This window comes from Hippocampus zosterae, chromosome 13, assembly GCF_025434085.1.
Source record: "Hippocampus zosterae strain Florida chromosome 13, ASM2543408v3, whole genome shotgun sequence".
In the NCBI taxonomy this organism is placed as follows: Eukaryota; Metazoa; Chordata; class Actinopteri; order Syngnathiformes; family Syngnathidae; genus Hippocampus; species Hippocampus zosterae.
The window spans coordinates 16353021-16372477 of NC_067463.1; the positions used below are offsets into that span (position 1 = coordinate 16353021).

The window sequence follows — 19457 nt, forward strand, 5'->3', positions numbered from 1 at the left end:
ATTTAAAAGAAATGAGTACAGTATAAACTACAGTCCTGAAACGTGACATTGAAAGTAACGTGACACTTTCGTGATGGAGTATACATTCATTTAAGTTACCGATTTAATTAAATTCGCCAATTTATATAAACATTTTCGTCATGTAGAATATGTCAATATAAATACTGTAAATAGATGTGATACTACAAATAACAAGACAGTGTTATTGTGAGAATTTCATCTGTCAAACACGTGACGCGTTTTTAAATGCACACATCTCCGCCACTCAGCACCCCGTGAATTGATTTAGCCCCGCCCAAAAGAAGATCCAGCCAATCAAAATGTAATATGTTCCAGGCCGCGCATCCTGACACACCCCTCGAGTACCCACCTCCGTGCCGAAACGGTGAGTGCAGAAGCAGCAAGGGTCCAGTCCAGCCACTACATCTGTGGACGTTTCAACGAGTGACTGCTGTATCACATGAAAGGCTTAACATTTACCTAGCCAGATGTGTAACACAACATATCGTTTGTTCATATTGTGAGCGTTTTCCATCGGAAATAATTCTGTTGTTTGGATGCCGGGAAGCTCCTTGGGTAAATACGACGCACGCCATTTGTCTTGTCATGACCGAATAGCATTGTGTGAATGCTATGCCGGCGTACACTATTTGCATTTTGGAGTTCATGTAAGTCATCATCTCCCTCCACGATGCAAGTTAATCGTGTAGCTGTCCTTACCGTTTTCACGTAGCACCGTGTGCGTTCAATTTAAGGCTCCTATGATGATAAAGGCGTTTATTAAACATGTCCGTCGGTTCCCCTGGGTCACCAATGTGACATTGTACGGTTGCCTGTTTGCTGGAGGGGACTTTGTTCACCAGTGGTTTTCGCAACGGGACAAATTGGATTGGAGCCATACACGCAATGTCGCCGTAGTCGCGTTCAGTTTCCATGGCAACTTTAATTTCTTCTGGATGCGCTTTCTGGAGCGCAAATTCCCGGGCTATTCCGCCGGGATGGTGATGAAGAAGCTTTTCTTGGATCAGACCACGGCTGCGCCCTTGGCCACCAGTGCATTCTACACAGGTCAGTTAATGGCTAACTTGCAAATGGATCGCTCTTTGGCTTCTTACAACGCGATACCAATATGCCTCGTTCTTCTGTCCCTGCATGAAGTCAAAGGAATTGGTGGGTGTCTTCCAAGACTTTGGATGGACAAATGCTCAAAGTTGAAACATGTAATAGTTTAACTCAACTGCCAAGACGTGTTTGTTGAACATTAGATCAGCTCTTGCTCTGACAACCAGTCCAGGGCATAGTCCGCCTATTGCCCGAAAAGGATGGATGCATGAAGATCAACTCTGCCGTCATGACCATCCTCATTGTGTACTGTACATCCAAACAGCAGCTCTGTGTGTCACCTCATTCGCACACCTGAGTCCATGATGCGCTCTCCGTAGGAGCAGCTCGAAATTTTGACAACTAGTGAAAAAGGAATTCATTTGTTTCAGTAGTTTATGTATTGGAGGTAACCTTCCCTAACCGTTTACAGTTGACCACTGCTATGCAACGGGAGATGTCAGAGTGAAGGGGTACGCCAAAAAGTGATGCACTTTCTGAGCTAGACAGACTATGTAGAATCTCTCAAATTGTTTCATCTAGAACATGACTTGAACTGGGACCCTCAGTTTCCAAATCCCTTTTCTTGTACATGAGATACTGCCACCCAAAACGTGTGTTTCAAATGTGTACTACATTCTAACAATTCTTTGGAAAACGCTGACACGGATGTTGGTTAAAATTGATACTGCGGGGTGTGTTGAGAAATGGTTTCTTTTCACATCGCAGACCTGTTTTTTTTTACGGGATCCAAAAATGGCCACAGAATGTTATCAGTCATGATACAAGCGATAAATACCCTGTAAAATAGATTATTCTGAATAGGTGTATTAATATATTTGTGTGTTTTAAATTTGTCAGTCTGATAGTGAGTTTTTTTTTTGTTTGTTTGTGTTCAACAGGTGTCAGTTTCTTAGAGGGCAAGGAGGATGTCATGGAAGACTGGAGGGACAAATTCCTGAACACTTACAAGGTGAGTAGAAAAAAACTTAAGTGGGCACATTGTAATCACCCAATTTGTGATGACATTGCTGCTTTTCTTTTTCGCCTTTGATTCTCATGAAGAAAATGTCTGGTAATTCAGATCTGATAACACTCTAAGACTGAGAAACATCAGGAACGGGAATCTCCGAAGTCAAACAGAATCATTTTAGTGACCAGGTCAAAACCTTCGGACTTAATTGTACTCACTAGTTCAATTGTCTGTTTAGAGGACTATTATTTTTTTCTGTACAGACACATTTGAAAGCAATATTTTTACCCCTGTTAACCGTCATTCACGTGAAAATAAAAAAGATTGGCCGTGATATAATAAAAGTAAAACAAAATCACTCCGCTTCTCATGACGCATGAAGGAAGCACATGTGCTGCTCATGGAAGTAGAGAGAGAGAGACAGTTGCAGAATCCATGTTGACTTCATGCGTCACACTTTAATTATTCTTGACTGTCATACAAGTGTAAATATAAAAGCAACTTGTGTATGCACTGCTTACGGATGACACATTAGCGTGAAACAGAGTCAAGTAATTGTTGCTTTAGCCACACCGTATTATATTGAGCAGCCAAGACTGCGACGTTGATATCTTTAGTTTGATTTCCCGTTCAGTGCTCGCTATCATGTTTCCAATTTTCTGATTCAGTTGCACCTTTCACGCACACGCACACACACACAAACAAACACAGAGCTCATCAAAAGTAAAAACACATTTGTGCTAATCCCTGCGCTTCAAACTCATAAAATAGGTCTCACTGTAATTCTTCTCTTGAATGAGCCCGCTCAGTGATAACATTTTATTCTCTGCTTTCATTTCAATTTGTTGAGAAATTGCATGAGTCTAAGACTGCTTAGTAACTACACACAGATCTCGCAAATTGTTCGGAATGACAATCCCAGACAGTATCTCTCAAGTTTTTCTTGTAGTTTTTTTAAAACTTGAAAACGAATCCTTCTCTTTGCCTTTCCACAAGCATGGATGGTTCAACTTGTGCTATTTCTCTTTCCAGACTGGGTTAATGTTCTGGCCCTTCATGCAGGTAAATACTACATCTCCTATTCCAGGGATAGAATTTAACTCTTGGCCGTTACTGGTAATATATGACCATGAGCTGTGAATGCTTTATAGCTCCAAGTTACATCTCTCTGCCTCAAGTTCAAGAATAATGATCAACAATTATTATTATTAATTTTTTTTAACCCTGTAGAACCCAAGAACCCTTTTCTTCTTTGGAAAATGATAAATGATACATTAAATGACTGCTATATGTTCATTCATTCATTCATTCATTCATTCATTTTCCTAACCGCTTGATCCTCACTAGGGTCGCGGGGGGTGCTGGAGCCTATCCCAGCTGTCTCCGGGCAGTAGGCGGGGGACAGCCTGAATCGGTTGCCAGCCAATCGCAGGGCACACAGAGACGAACAACCATTCGCACTCACACTCACACCTAGGGACAATTTAGAGTGTTCAATCAGCCTGCCATGCATATTTTTGGAATGTGGGAGGAAACCGGAGCACCCGGAGAAAACCCACACAGGCCCGGGGAGAACATGCAAACTCCACACAGGGAGGCCGGAGCTGGAATCGAACCCGGTACCTCTGCACTGTGAAGCCGACGTGCTAACCACTGGACTACCGGGCCGCCGCTATATGTTCAGTGAACACTAAAATATATGTATTTTGAGATATTCAATGCTTTAATCCTAATTTATGATGAGGGCCAGATTTGACCCTTTGGGATTTAAGGGTACCATTTAAGTAGCAGAATTTATAGGGGCCAAATTTGAACCCGTGGCTTCTCCAGGGTTAAACTGAAGTGTCAACTTGTGTTTACGTATAATAATGCAACAGTAAGAAAATCTAAATCTTTGTTTGTCTCCCCCAGTTTCTGAATTTCGCCTTGGTGCCTCCGTACGTGCGAACAACCTTCAGTGGCTGCTGTGCCTTCATTTGGGCCACTTTCTTGTGTTTTTCGCGTCAGAGTGGCGACGGCACCGCCGGTGCTGCCCTCGAGTGGATGTTCCCCTCCAAAGGGGACAGAACAGAACAGACAGACAAAGTGAAAAGTAAGGCAATTGCTTCGAAAGAGGCAGCCCTAAATCCTTCATCCAAACAGAAGTGAAAAAAAAGAAAATGATGGAAAATACAGTGGGAGTCATGGTAGAAAGCAGCTCATGAATTACTCAGGGGGTCTACGTTGGCCTTAAGTTGCCACGGTCGTTCAGATTTCGAAGCCACACTCTCGGCCGCAACATAAACGACACGTGGACATCTAGAAATAATTAAACATATGCCAGTATCAATACAAAATTCATCCATCGATTTTCAACACAACTTATCCTACAATAATCTTTAAAAGCGTCATCAGTCTTGTTACAGCTTCTGTATTGTATCTCATTGTGGCGGTGTACCTAATGCTGTGGTCAGAAAGTGCTCCGCAATACGATAGGAGATAGTCTTCCAGAAACAGGGTGAACAAGCATCATGTTTTAACTGTCATCATGTCTGCGAGGCTTCTCACTCTCACTCACATTTGCTCTCCAAAAAGGCTCGAATCACAGGTCATAGGTCATCTTGGTGGCTAATAACTGTCCACAATCTGCTTGCTCTATTGTGACCAGAGCATATCATCATATTCAAGAATGAAACAACTAATAGCAAAAATATGTAGTCATGGGACCATCAAATAAATGCCACAAAGTTCTTTAAACGGTACACTGGCTTGTTAAAAAGAAAAATACCATCTCCCCTATCGCCATGGTGACCCCTGATCACCTACTTGTTGTGCAGGACTCGTGCAAAGTTGCACCACATCAAAACAACCAGACATTATTTATTGCAAGCATTAACGTTTACCACATACATTTAGAAACTATTTTTACTTCTGATCTTTGAAGTTCAGGTAATGAATATGCAGCTCGTGGTAGATACACTTCTCAACTGTAGGGGAAGCCCACAAAACAAGCTGTTGATGTGACCCTCTTTTTTATTTTTACTTTATTAAATTTTTTTTTTGTCCGAGCAGCTTAGGCTCTCATGACGATGATCATGATTGTTGAGCCACTAAAAATGAAAAATTGGAAATGTGAAACTAGCTTGAAATGGTTGGTGCTAATATTTCTTTGCATTCGATCCGCTACTGTCACATAATAGGAGCGTGGCTGATTATCCCCAACAATATAAACGCATCGCCGTTACCTGGGGCTGCCACCACAGCATATATTGGATACAAAAACATTTACAGACCCTTGTTCAAATGCCACGTTTTTGTGATTCTGGAAAAAAAAATGGATCTAGATGTATCATTTCAAAACATTTTTCAACCACTAATGTGAACAATTGAGATAATGTGGGCATCCGTGTTAAATGGGAGTCAGAACAAGGTTATTATTGTTTCCCCCCCCCCCCGCCTTTTTTTAATTTACTTTGGACTTTTGTTTTTTAAATTCAGTTTCCGTAATCAGTAAGTACTTTTAAAAAAATGTGTTTTTTCGCCCTGCGTAGCATTACGGGCTGAGTTGAGTGACAAAAGAGAAGCAATCTCAAAACACGACATTTGTATTTGCCGATGATGTCGCTTTGAGGCGACACTTCATAAGTGAACGACGATTCCCAATATGACAGTTCAAAGAACTGCACATATTTCCAGAGCTGATGGAAAGCGATTCAAACAGCTGCCAAGTGCCCGGCACCAAGAGGTTAAAAGAGGAAAGGTTTTGATCTAATTTTATTTTCTATTTGTATTTATTCACATTTTTAAAATTGTTTTTGCATGACAAAGAACTGGCATTTCAGCAGGGGTGTGTAGACTTTTTGTATGCAAAGTTTGTGCTTTGGCACATGTTGCCATTCATCTCAACCAGGTCACAAAAACCTATTAGTAGGCACGATAATGTAGGAAGTATCATATACTTTCCACTGTGTACCCCTTTTTGAAACAGAAAACTACGTCTAATTAATGCGAAGGGCTACCAGTCCAACACACACTTCTGAAGTAGCAAATATCCTCAATTACCTTCAAGAATTTTACCATGATCTGGTATGGTATGATTAAGGAATCACATTCTTTTTTTTTTTGTGAAGACGCTGATCATGTTAATGAATTCTCAAAATAATAAGGAAACGACTGAATATCAATCAGTAGTCTGTGACACCTCATTTCTAATAAACCTCTGCCAGTGTTTCCATTTTCAAATGATCACATTCTTAGAAAATCACAATGTCCTACTCATGTAGATATTGGTGATCCCCTGATATCCAGTGCGTGCACAACATATGGTAGGTATATACATACACACGTATTTATATGTAAATACCTACCTGCATATATACTGTATGTGTGTAAATGAATGAACACGCATACTATATATAATAAAGACATACACTTAGGTTTGCAAAAACGATGCTCCTCTCTGTGCTGCATGAATGTAAAAATATCATCTTTGCATCATTCCCTCACTTCATCCATTTTTTTTCTTTGCATTCCACAATGTTTTTTTCATGTATGATGTTATTTTGTGACCAATCATCATTCGTACAAACATCACTGACTAATATGTAAACAAGAACCTGTTTGTGCGTAAATAGTAAGTTAAGACCTCTGCCAAAAAGCTTTTTTTGGGGGGGAGGGGCATGAATCGCCGCACTCGCGTGTTAGCTATCATATCACAGGAAGAGTTGGTGACAAGAGTCCTTTTACTACAAAGTATACTAATGGGATTAGTTGTATTTGATTTGTCTCACTGACAGGAAGGAAAACCTGTCGATTGATTGTGTTCAATATTGATGTGAATTTCATTGAAAAAAAAATAAGAATAATCCTTAACACTTTTTATCAGATGCCTTTAAACTGTGCTGGAATTTACATTTTTTGTTGTATTTATAATTATATTGCAGAAGGTTAGATTTGTTGTGTGCTAATGTCTACTACACAAGTCAAATGACTGAATTGTTTGTTTTATTATATTTATTATATCGGCTGGTGAAATAAATGCTGCGTTGATTTTGATACCACAGAGACATTTTTGGATCAGTGATGTGGTTGGTGATCATATTCGAAACTAGTTAAGTGATTGTGACTGTGATGAAAAAAAATCATTTATATTAATGAATAAATACAGATGAACGTACTACAGTACTGTGCATTGGTGTGAGTTTTTACAGTATATTGGAGTACTTTAGAAAGTCAGTCTCAGTGTGCACTGTGATTGGCTGGCAACTGATTCAGGGTGTCCCCCGCCTAGCTGCTGGGATAGGCTCCAGCAACACCCCCCCCCCCCCCCCCCCCCCCCGCGACCCTTGTGAGGATCAAGCGTTTCGGAAAATGGATGGATATCACAATGCCCCCTCACTGGTGAGCTGCAGTATTGAGCAGGCTAGTGGGAAACGCATATGGTGACTACAACTTGAAAAGATTTAGAACCAAGCAAGTGGAAGCTTAAATCAACTGAGCGGACGCTTTGAGTGATGAAAATGAAGACAATTACATTTAAAAGCAGTTGCCAGCAAACACACAGTTGTTATCGAGAATGAATAGTGAATAAATTGCTTTGGATTCTCAACTTCAACTACGACTGATTTTATATTTCTATAACACTTTGTTCCAGCTGCTTTATTTAAAGTGGGTTATACATGAAAAAAACAACCTTGTGAGAGTCCCCTCGAAGCCAGTGGGCGTTTCTCCGCTTTTCGTTTCCTCGTCAGCAACGCGCATGCTCCCTGCATCCCCCTCCATCCGCACGTCGAGGGACCGAGGAGCTCGGATAACTATGCTCGGCGTCTCAGGCTCAGCCGGCTGAAAACTCGGCTTCAGAAGGCATTAGACTTGCGTAAGACGTGTACATTTAGGGTCAGGCAGTTCTCTGGGCGAACATGGAAATGAAGAAGTCTTTTTCGGCCACAGAGCGGGCACTCAGGAGCTACGGCGCGGTGTCGCAAACGGCGTGGACGACGGACAAAGGTGAGCAATTGGGCATGTAAGGTAAAGTCCGATCTGTCGTTTGTAGATTGCGGCGCGTTGTTGTTGTTCAAGGTTGCAACGTGCATGCTTGATTTAGGCCCATGAGTTCGCCTGCACGCCGAAATGCGCGATTTGACACATTCGAGTGTGTTTGCTGTATCGGAAGGTCTAGAAATTACATATTGAAAGAACACTGGTGTTCAAGATTGAAGTCATACATTGTTGAAAAAAATATATTGCGGATTAATAAAAACATAAAACTACAGGTTATACAGTATTGTCAAACCAATTTGTCCAACGCAGTAGCATTTTGGGGTTCAATTCATATTCTTCAACTTCAACCTATTCAATAGTTTTACCGGCAAAAGGAGCATATATTAGTGTGCTACCAGTGGACGCAAATGTATTCATGTTATGGGGATTTTTTTTATTTAATTTATTTCTATATGCATGTGCTTTAATAGCTACATGGCTAAAAATGCAGACACACACACACACACACACACACACACATGCATGCAATAGTTACATATATGATTAAGAATCTTTTTTTTTGCCATATGTTAGTGGTTATGTCCAGTCAGCAAGCGAAGAACTATGGAGAGCAAGAAAATTAAAAAAATAAAATAAAATAAAATAATAATGTCCCACAGGCTCATTATGCCTCATTATGATGAAAGAGTCCATTTCTTTCATCCAACTGAGTAGAAACAACACACATATGTTATATTCCACACACAATGCAGACAATTCTCACCTTAAAAGAAGCCATGAAACTACACTTGTATGAATATTGACAGTAAATCAATAAGGACAATAATTTCAAACATTATAGGTTCAAAATGAAAACCACTTTTTATTGTAGTTATAACTCTTATAGGTGTTATTATTTCCACTGCATACCATGTTTTAATTTTTTAAAATTATTATTATTACTCAACCCGAATGATGCAAGTAATGACACCCAATGCGATAATCCCCACTGAGGACAAGTCATCACAAGGGAGCCTGGTGTGAACTTTCAACAGAAAAAGACGCAGCTACATTTTCCACAGACTGTCAAATCAAGTCAAGTCAACAGTATTTATCGAGCACTTTCAAACAGCAATGGCTGCATACAAAGTGCTGTACATGGAGCGATTTAACATCCACAATAAACAGTAAGACAAATCTGTAATAAAGGCGGTAGAAAGCACCAAACAGTAAAACCAAGAACAAATCCAAGTCATGCTGAGTCGAATGCCAAAGAATACAAGTGAGTTCTGTGGAGGGCTTTGAAGATGGGCAGCGAGGAGGCTTGCCGAATGTTCAGTGGGAGGTCATTCCAGCAACAGAAAAGGCTCGATCCCCTCTGAGCCTCAGTTTAGCTCTTGGTACCTCTAACAAAGACTGGTCCACAGACCTGAGGCGCCGGGCAGGTGTGTAGGGGCGGATGAGCTCAGAGAGGTAAGGTGGCGCAAGATTATTCAGAGATTTGAAAACAAAGAGGAGGATCTTGAAAATAACTATGAAATGAATGGGGAGCCAGCGAAGGGATGCCAGTCAAGAGGCGAGCAGCGGCATTCTGGACCAGCTGAAAGCGCTTAATGGAGGACTGGCTGACTCCAAAGTAAAGGGCATTGCAGTAATCGAGTCGGGATGTGACAAAGGCATGAATTACTGTCTCAAAGTGTTCATGTGAGAGGAGAGGTTTTATTTTGGCCAGCTGTCTAAGGTGGAAGAAGCTGCATTTAACAACGGCACCAATTTGCCGATCGAGTTTGAAATCAATCTGTCGATCGAAGGCTACCTTTCCTCTGTGTATATAAACAAACAGAAGCGCAGCCCCCTTCCCTGGGCAGTTCTCCCTCAAAGAGGTGGGAGTGCGGTCCAGTGTGTGTGTGACTGCAGGATGTGTCATCAGCTTGATGTCATGCAGATGCTGACATTCACCTGTTGTGGAGCCCCCCCGCCTGCTGACGACCTCATTAAATCCTAATCCTGGGCTACACTGATAAAGCGGTTTGCTTAATGAATGCAGCGTGGGATGTATTAATTAGCAAGCGCAGACCGACCGACATTGTGTCTGCAGCTTCTCATGCTGGCGTCAAATTTGTTTTATTGTAAATCTCGGAAGTGGTGACAGTGGTCATTCCTTGTTGTCTCGGCTCTTCGTGTGGAGTGTTGAGCAGGCTGATGGGCAACTTTAAAAAGTCAATTCAGCTCAGCGGGCAAAAAGATGTGGAAAAAATGTGAGTTTAAAAAGCACCCGGGCTTGGTTTGCTTCGTGCCGCTGCTGGCTACCGTCAAAATTTTGATCTGCTTTTCAATGCTGGCGACGGAACAAACAAGCCCTCCTTTTCTGTTTGAGGCTTGTCTGCTTGCCTGTGGTGAGTCAGCTTCATACTCACTGACTGCAGTTAGGCACCCTGCAGGAGCCCCAGCTGTCTCACCACACTGATGTGACCCACCGGGAAACATCGCAGATCAGCATTTGGTAAATTTGACATTTTATAATATTGACAACTGGTGTCAGTGCCAATGTGTGCATCGACTTTCCTTTTTCTCTTTATCATGTTACGGTTTCATTATTACTGTCATTGAACTAAGGCAAGGTATTGGAGTCTCACATTCTAAAGGTTCCAGATTTAAAGCTCAGCTCGGGTCCCTCCTTTGCAGATTTGCGGATTTTGGATTTGCATGGGTCTGCTCCAAATACTCGAGCTGCCTCCACATTCCAAAAATATGCCTCTTATTCCTGGATTGTTTTGATTTGTATTTTAGATTTTTTAAATGAATTTTTGTTCAAGGTAAATGTTGTGTTTGGCCATGTGACATCTTATTTTTTTTAACAAGTACACAAAATAAATATAGTATGTAATGATGGCTCCTTCGTGTATTTTGTGAGCCATGTCTGTGAAAAGTGCTGTATAAATTAAACCATCGAAATAATATTCCCTCTACTTGCTAGGTTACTTTTCTTATCACTGCTATTTGTATTTTTCACCAACTTTTGTACTTATTTCCGGCATATCCATGATGGGGCCTGTCTATGAAAATGGCCAATTTGGTGCAGGTCCATTCTTGACCGAAGTCTGTGCCCCACTCTGACATGAAATTTTGCCAAGTGTTCCCGTTACTTCCATCCATCCATCCATTATCTACCGCTTATCCGGGGCCGGGTCGCGGGGGCAACAGCTTTAGCAGGGAAGCCCAGACTTCCCTCTCCCTAGCTACTTCTTCCAGCTCTCCCCGGGGGATCCCGAGACGTTCCCAAGCCAGCTGGGTGACATAGTCTCTCCAGCGTGTTCTGGGTCTTCCTCGGGGTCTCCTCCCGGTGGGACATGACCGGAACACCTCACCAGGGAGGCGCTCAGGAGGCATCCGAATCAGATGCCCAAGCCACCTCATCTGGCTCCTCTCGATGTGGAGGAGAAGCGGCTCGACTCTGAGCCCCTCCCGGATGACTGAGCTTCTCACCTTATCTCTAAGGGAGAGCCCGGAAACCCTGCGGAGAAAAACTCATTTCAGCCGCTTGTATCCCGTTACTTTGATTTGAGGTAACTCACTTTCACTGCATCACCCATCACAGGATCATACGGATCATAGTACATGTTTAAAAAAAAAAGGGGGTCATGTGATGGTTGAAGGGAAGATCAGCATTGCTGTCACTGTTGCATGTGGTGGTTCTGCGGCATTCGAGTATCATGAACGCTTGCTTGGTTGAAGTGTTTCATAGCTGAGGCGCTTTGTGAAGCCGAAACAAGACAATCGGTGTGACGACGCAGCTGTTCTCGTCGGTCCGCAACATCAGCAAGCCTCTCTTCAGTGCATCAACACTTAAGCAATCTTATTGAACAGGCGTACAAGTTAGTGCCTGCACGAGTCCATAAGAATGGTCTCCCTTTATTCATCTGCATATTTTGGAGAATCATTTACCTCCTCCCCTTCCAAATACGACACTCCCATTAGCAGGTGGCATATTTTGGAGTAGAAACCAATGTTATTTTTGACTTCCTATTGGTCCAATATTTTTGTCGAAAGTGATTCTTGAGTGTGTGATGAAGCTGTCACTGTCTTAATAAAATTCAGTGAAAGGCGCGACATTTTTATTGTTTCCCGTTTGTGTTTCCCAGGTCACTGTGACGTTTCCATGGCTGAGAGCACCATGTGTCCGGAAGAGATTGAGGTGGAGATGGCTCGGATCCAGCGCCTCAGGGAGGTCCTGGTGCGTCGGGAGTCCGAGCTACGCTTCATGTGAGTCGCAAAATGTTTTTCGGAAGATCGGATAGAGGTGGGGCAGTGCAAAGATCTAATCACACAAAGGTCATCAAAATGCCAACCTCTGTCCTTGGCTGCTGGATGAGGCGGCATCCTGCCCTGACATGCCACACTCATTTTTACATTGATTATCATTGGTGAGGAGTCATGCGTAGCAAGGACTGACCTACATTTCCAACCCATTTCTATTCTCTTCATTTCATCGTGCTTCTCTAACCAGTAACAAACGTATTGCCCACCCGAGTTGAGTATACATGCAGTTGTATGAAGAATTTACTGCATCCTCATTAACATTAGCTTCAAGGATTGCAGTCGATTTACCACCCTCAATCGTCCCACTTGACTCTTTGGCTTCACAGATTTACAGTTTATTGAAGCAGCTGCATCGTTTCCTTGTTCCACCCACTCTCCATTTCTTTTGCTCAATTTTAAAAACAGATCATGCCGGCACACAGAAGGCCCTTTACCTGAAATATATGACCCAGACATGAATCAATGTCGGATTTACAGGAAGATTAGAAACGTCGGTGTTTAAAATACATGCAATTTGATATGTTATATTGTTTCAATTCACTCCCCGGCCATGTTAGATACACCAAAACAACAACACAAACATCGTATGATATGATGGATGTACAGTACATAAAAAGATTACATTTTGCCATGAACATTGCATGGTCAATATACATGATCTTTTCATTAAATACATTTTTCTTCATTTGTCCTGAATGGAATCTTCACATGACCTAACATGCAAAGTTTCTTGCAATCTGTGAAGAAGCTGGAACACGCAGAGAAACGTCGCGCTAGCGCAGGGACAACAGTCAGACTCCACATTGGATGGCGGGAACCGCGATCTGAGCCCGGAAGCACAAAACTGCAAACCATAAATTCTCGCCGCTAAGAGATTGGACTGATATTTATCACTTTGGATTGTATCAGACATGCGTTGTAGGTTGCGAATGTATGAAAGACCATTTTTGTTGTCAAATTTAAGTTAATGGAGTGTGAATCGCACAGTGCAGAGGTACCGGGTTCGATTCCAGCTCCGGCCTCCCTGTGTGGAGTTTGCATGTTCTACCCGGGCCTGCGTGGGTTTTCTCCGGGTGCTCCGGTTTCCTCCCACATTCCAAAAACATGCGTGGCAGGCTGATTGAACACTCTAAATTGTCCCTAGGTGTGAGTGTGAGTGTGAATGGTTGTTCGTCTCTGTGTGCCCTGCGATTGGCTGGCAACCGATTCAGGGTGTCCCCCGCCTACTGCCCGGAGACAGCTGGTATAGGCTCCAGCACCCCCCGCGACCCTAGTGAGGATCAAGCGGCTCGGAAGATGAATGAATGAATGAATGAGTGTGAATCATTGCTTGTAGTGTACCCTCACGTGACACTGAGTGATTTTGTGGAGGGTTCAAGACGACAGAAAGGCTTCACTACGCCGCTGCCGCCGTGCAGTTTCCCTCTCTCCGTGTTGGACTCCAGCTGCTACACAAACACACGGACACGTGTGTAAAACTGGCATTCGGAGAGCGGACGCTTCTGGAATCCACTGATAGCACTGAGAGACTTCAACACCCAGGCTGCGAGAGGGAGGGAGGTTGCGAATAGAGCAGCACAGAAGGGAGGGGCACACTGTGCATGAGTCATCAGGCCGATGTATCACTGGCGGAATTCAACGTGTGGCATCCCTCACAGAGAAGAGAGGGGGGGGGGGGGGGGTTGGGGGATGAACGGGTGTTGATGCCGAGACCCTGAGACGTCAGTACCGCGTGAAGTGATCGGTGGTCGCATGGTCTCCATCTGCCACGCGGGTTGATGTCATGACGTCTTCATGACAAGCTCAACGGGCATTCGAGCTCACAAGTCATGTCAATCAGACAAGTGTCACCTCTGTTTAGACACGCTAAAGAATCGGACATCCGCTATGTCGAAAGCAAGTAGAAGTGGACTCATGGACAGCCAATTAGGGCCAATCGTTTACTGTTGGCGCTGCAGTTTGCAGTAGTGTAGAACCGCTATAAATCACAGTAAGAGCTGTTTCTAGTGGGCACATTTTGCTCCTCCTCATTAAGAATATAACCCGTAAGAAACACAATATAAGAGAGGTATCCCTATCTGTTATGTTGTCGCTATTCCACTAATAAATTGCCATCGCTACAAAGATATAGAGTCAAACATTTCATCATATTATAGGACGGTGTTCTGCATACCGTACAATGACAATACGTCTCTTGTAATGGAAACATAAAAGATCCGGTTTCTCCTCACTGGAAAAAAACAAAACAATTGAAAAGACATTTAAAACCCAAATGAAAGATATTCAATTTGGGTTGCATTTATCACAAATATCATACTAATAATAAATCACATTTATAGGGCAGGGCGGCCCGGTATCCAGTGGTTAGCACGTCGGCTTCACAGTGCAGAGGTACCGGGTTCGATTCCAGCTCCGGCCTCTCTGTGTGGAGTTTGCATGTTCTCCCCGGGCCTGTGTGGGTTTTCTCCGGGTGCTCCAGTTTGCTCCCACATTCCAAAAAAAATATGCATGGCAGGCTGATTGAACACTCTAAATCAGGGGTGTCCAAACTTTTTGCCAAGGGGGCCAGATTTTATGTGGTAAAATGTTGGGGGGCCGACCTTGGCTGACATTCTTTACATTGAACAACAATAGTGTTCAACAAATTTTAGTAAGCCAGTCTGTTTCACATTTCCATTTTTATTTTAATTTCAACAATCTTAAGAATTTCTTTTGGTTCATTTGAAACAGGTATATCACATGCAACTGCTTATTCACTTGACTTTTTCTTAAACAGAAGTCTCCTGAGTGCAAATTGATTGATTTGAAACATAAAATGTATCACCATGACTTTTCAATAGTCACAAAACCTTTGACTCGAACAACAGGGAAATGAACAAGCAATACACATATCCACAACTACAAGGATCCTTTGAAATATGACATATCATTCAATATAACCACGGAGTGATGTCTTGTTAACTCGTGAGTGATGGCCTCTAGTGTCTAAATGCTATTACTCATTTAGTGAATGCTATTACTCATTTAGCCACTAGAGGGAAGCAGTACTCTATGAAACATCACTCACCAGTCTGCGAGACCAAAGTCAATGCAACACGTGGTCCATTGCGCCCAACCTGCGGGCCAGACGGCACTGATTTTATGACAGGGGCCGAGGGCCGGATGAAATTCGACCGCGGGCCGGATTTGGCCCCCGGGCCGGACTTTGGACATGCCTGCTCTAAATTGTCCCTAGGTGTGAGTGCGAATGGTTGTTCGTCTCTGTGTGCCCTGCGATTGGCTGGCAACCGATTCAGGGTGTCCCCCGCCTACTGCCCGGAGACAGCTGGGATAAGCTCCATCACCCCCCGCGACCCTAGTGAGGATCAAGCGGTTAGGAAGATGAATGAATTTATAGGGCGGGTTTCCGGACACTCAACTGTCTATATTTCCTCTTAAGTGTGATGAAACCAGTAAATGTCTCCTTTTCTTGTAGGATGGACGACATCCAGCTGTGCAAAGACATCATGAGTTTAAAGCAGGAATTGAGACAGATTGTTGCGGTACCAGGTAGATCTTCAGTCCAAACTGATGAATGCATACCCTCTCTTGTCAGCTTCTTTGTATGACACGGTACAACAAGAGTGCAAAAGAATGACAGCGTTTGTCAGAAAGCCTGCATGCATGCGTCACAGTGATATATAAATAGGACATCCACGGGATGGATGCGAGTGACGCGCACGAGCGAGCCTTTTTCCACACCAGAGCACAATTTGAGCTGCTTGGTGTTGATTGCGCTGCCGCCGGTGAACGCAACACAAATTAGATGTCACATTCATCGGCACCTTTAGGCACACCTGTATGATCTCGTGTGATCTGACAAAAGAGCTGTACCGCATACTCAAACTTTTCAAAATGATCATCTTCAGACTTGTATTCATATACCTTGCCTTCGCAAGCCTCATTTAATGCAACTCTACCGCATCAAACCAAGAGCTGAAACTTGTCTCCCGATGATGCAGTGTAACATTGCTCCTAAATTCATTAGTAAAATTGCGAGAGCAAAGTTTAAATTGTACAGTATATATTTTATTATATGCATATAAAATATTGATATGAATACAACAATGAATATAGAGACACCTTTCAGTGTAATCATTCAAATTTAATGTCTAAGTGTTAGAATAGTTTTGGTAAAGGACCATTAAAAAAAAAATCTGATTCATCAAGCATCGATGTATTATTTTTGCTCCAGCAAAATAAATTGATTTATTGACTTGATTGTTGCATAAGCCACGTATGCAATGTACTCAAGCATTGTGCATTCGTTGCTCTGCTGACAGATGGTTGCACTCATTTTTCAAGCTAAGTTAGTCAGAAGCAGACACTCAAACAGTGGCTGCTGAGCAAGGCTAATGTATTCCCAATTCATTTTCATACGCACGGAATGACAGAACCCACAGAGCTTTCATATTAGCATTACCGCAAGCTCTTCTAAGGTCATTGAGAGGTCAATTCATCTTTGGCAGCACAATGTTTATTTGTCATGGCGACATATTGCGGTGACGTTGTTACCGTCTCCTGTTCCTGCAGAGAAAGACAAAAGTAAGAAAGACAAACAACAGGAAGAGGAACTGATCCTAAAGATCCATAAACTGGTGCAGAAGAGGGATTTCTTGGTGGATGATGCCGAGGTGGAGAGATTAAGGTAGATCTAAGAGGGGGGGGGGGGGGGGGCAAGCATGCATGTGCACTTGAAATTCAATGTTAATATCACTGCGATATAACTCAGGGAGCAGGAGGAGGACAAGGAGATGGCAGACTTCCTCAGGCTGAAATTGATGCCACTGGAAAACAAACTCAAAGTCAAAGAAAGTGAGTGGACATATTTTATTTATATACAAAGCGCGCGCACACAAAAACCCAAACAAACAAATACACACTTCTAAACTGTAAATGTTTCTGTTCCATTCCATAATTAGTACACCAAGATCCTCCAAAGCCCAAAAGACAAGTTCCAGAGCCACCATCCAACAAACCCTTCGTCACGAAATCAGGTGTGGCCATCATTAAGGACTGCTGTGGCGCCACCCAGTGTTCCATCATGTAATTACCGGAGACCTTCAATACCCCCCACCTCGCCCACCAACAAATTCAGCAAACATCACTTCCTGTGAATAAGAGAACCTGCCCAGCTTTATGGTCCACTCGAAGGTGTCTATAAGTCGAGTCGTGTTTGCAATGCAAGTACACAATGTCAGGGAGGCCAGTGTTGATGCTTCCGTAGTTCATCGGGTACAGGATACCATCCAGTAATCTCCTGCATATTCGCAGTTCAATATTCACAAAACCACCACTTGATCCCCCCCCCCCCCAATGCGGAATCAATCCGTAGCCATTTGTTTAAAAACAAACACAGATTTGTGGCAAGTCTACAATACCTCAAGACAAATTCCCATCCAAATAAGAAAAGCTGGGAAGTTTTAGGTGGAAGCATGTTGAAGAAATCCATCGACATAGAGACCAGCTTTGTATGTCAGGGCGGAGCCAAGTTTAGCTTGGGTTGTAAGTGGAGAGTAGAATCTTCACCAATATCAAATCATTTGTAATTCATTTATTGATGAGGGTAGTGTTAGTTAATGACTTTGAAAATAGAACATCTTTTTGGATCATAGTTTGTACTTTCATTTTAATGGTTAAAGTGGGACATTCTAAACAGTCTGCGGAAAGGCAAAATTTTTTATCCTTTTCCAAAAGTGGCGGATTACTGTAGTAGGCTTACAATTGTAAAGTCAAACATGAAAAAAGGTCATCTCCATTGTTCATTTTGCTGTACAGTGGCAATAAAATCTAGAATCAAAAGACGGGACTACAAGCACAATGGCCATGTAGGGAATTTTATTAAATACTGTACGGGGCTTTCTAGCCGAGTATGTGGTGAAAAGAACAAACAAACAAAAAAAGTCAGCTGCACATCGATACAAATGATGCCATGTGGATGCTTGGTATTGGCATTAGCCATCATTATGCAACGTAAAGGGATGCTTTACAAATTTTGCCATATTCAACACAAACAATTGAATATTTTATCGATAATGAATTTGATTAACTTCATTACTTTTCATTTGACATTCACAAACTGACCCGTGAATAGTCTGGACCCGACCCCTGAGTATGTGAGGTCATTTTCAGTGGCAAAAAATCGTGTTTGTGAAGGTGTTAATTGTAGATGGAAGAATAAGTTATCAAATTCATTATAGACAACATATTCACATTTTACTGCCGAAAATGGCAAAATTAGTAAAGTATCCCTTTCGAGATTTGCGTGAAAGTAGGGTCACATTAAGCCAAGCTGTTTTGATGCTAGAGTGACGAAAACGACGAAAGATTTGATTATTTATTATTATTATTGTGCTCGTTCCTTTTCCTCAGGTGATGAAAATACTAAACTAGCTTCCCCACTCACAAAATTTTACAAATACAATTATTTCTAACAGTTAGTGCAGATGCGTGTGTATTTTCCGAAACCCTATTCTCTAAATGCGTCAATTCTAAAATGTGCCCGGAAAGTATTCCCAGCACTTCACTGTACACTGATGCGGCCCATACAACCTGCAAAGAGCAATGGGCAAAGCTTCATATTGAAAAAGACATGAGGCTATAATTGCTACCCCCCACCCCTCAAAAAAACATTTTTTCACAATATCATTGTAGGGTGTTGTGTGTAGAATTTTAAGGGAAAAAAATGAATTTGATCCATTTTTGTAAGAGGTAGCATCTCAAAATGTGGAAAAAGTGAAACGGGAATACTTTCTGGATGCACTGTACTTGCAGCTTACAATGAATGACTGTCGGCCACCTAGAGGTTTATAACAGTTGTCCTTGGCAAAAGAAACCTTCAGGTTTAAGAAAAAAAAAAGCTTCCTGAACAACACTAGCTCACCCATGACTCTCAGTTATAGCATTTTACTGCAGACTGGTCGTCAGGCTTATGTATGCTTCAGTAATATTTTGAATATTTATTGTATGCGCAAAAACAAAATATTGCGGGTAGGAAGCACGGACAATTATTGCTTTGTGCACACCTAACTAGTCACACTGACATTATAATCCGGAGAATTACTGA

The 19457-nt window shown here is 42.3% G+C and overlaps 2 protein-coding genes across 3 annotated transcripts; both read left to right on the plus strand.

Annotated features, from left to right (window-relative positions):
* The first annotated feature begins 194 nt into the window (after window positions 1-194).
* On the plus strand, window positions 195-7234 carry LOC127613819 (mpv17-like protein). 2 transcript variants are annotated; one of them, XM_052085079.1, is made up of 4 exons: window positions 195-1068; window positions 2004-2074; window positions 3107-3136; window positions 4082-7234. In XM_052085079.1, the coding sequence occupies exons 1-4, from the start codon at window positions 762-764 to the stop codon at window positions 4220-4222; spliced, it is 549 nt and encodes a 182-aa protein (XP_051941039.1). In that variant the 5' UTR covers window positions 195-761; the 3' UTR covers window positions 4223-7234. The 2 variants fall into 2 exon arrangements, with proteins under 2 accessions (XP_051941039.1, XP_051941038.1); XM_052085078.1 differs by having other exon boundaries at window positions 217-1068; window positions 3986-7234.
* A 564-nt stretch (window positions 7235-7798) lies between these two features.
* bmerb1 (bMERB domain containing 1) lies at window positions 7799-18329 on the plus strand. Its single transcript, XM_052085081.1, has 6 exons — window positions 7799-8059; window positions 12175-12295; window positions 15828-15901; window positions 16925-17039; window positions 17124-17206; window positions 17314-18329. Exons 1-6 carry the CDS (start codon window positions 7972-7974, stop codon window positions 17439-17441), a joined length of 609 nt encoding a protein of 202 aa, XP_051941041.1. The 5' UTR covers window positions 7799-7971; the 3' UTR covers window positions 17442-18329.
* Window positions 18330-19457: the final 1128 nt, after the last annotated feature.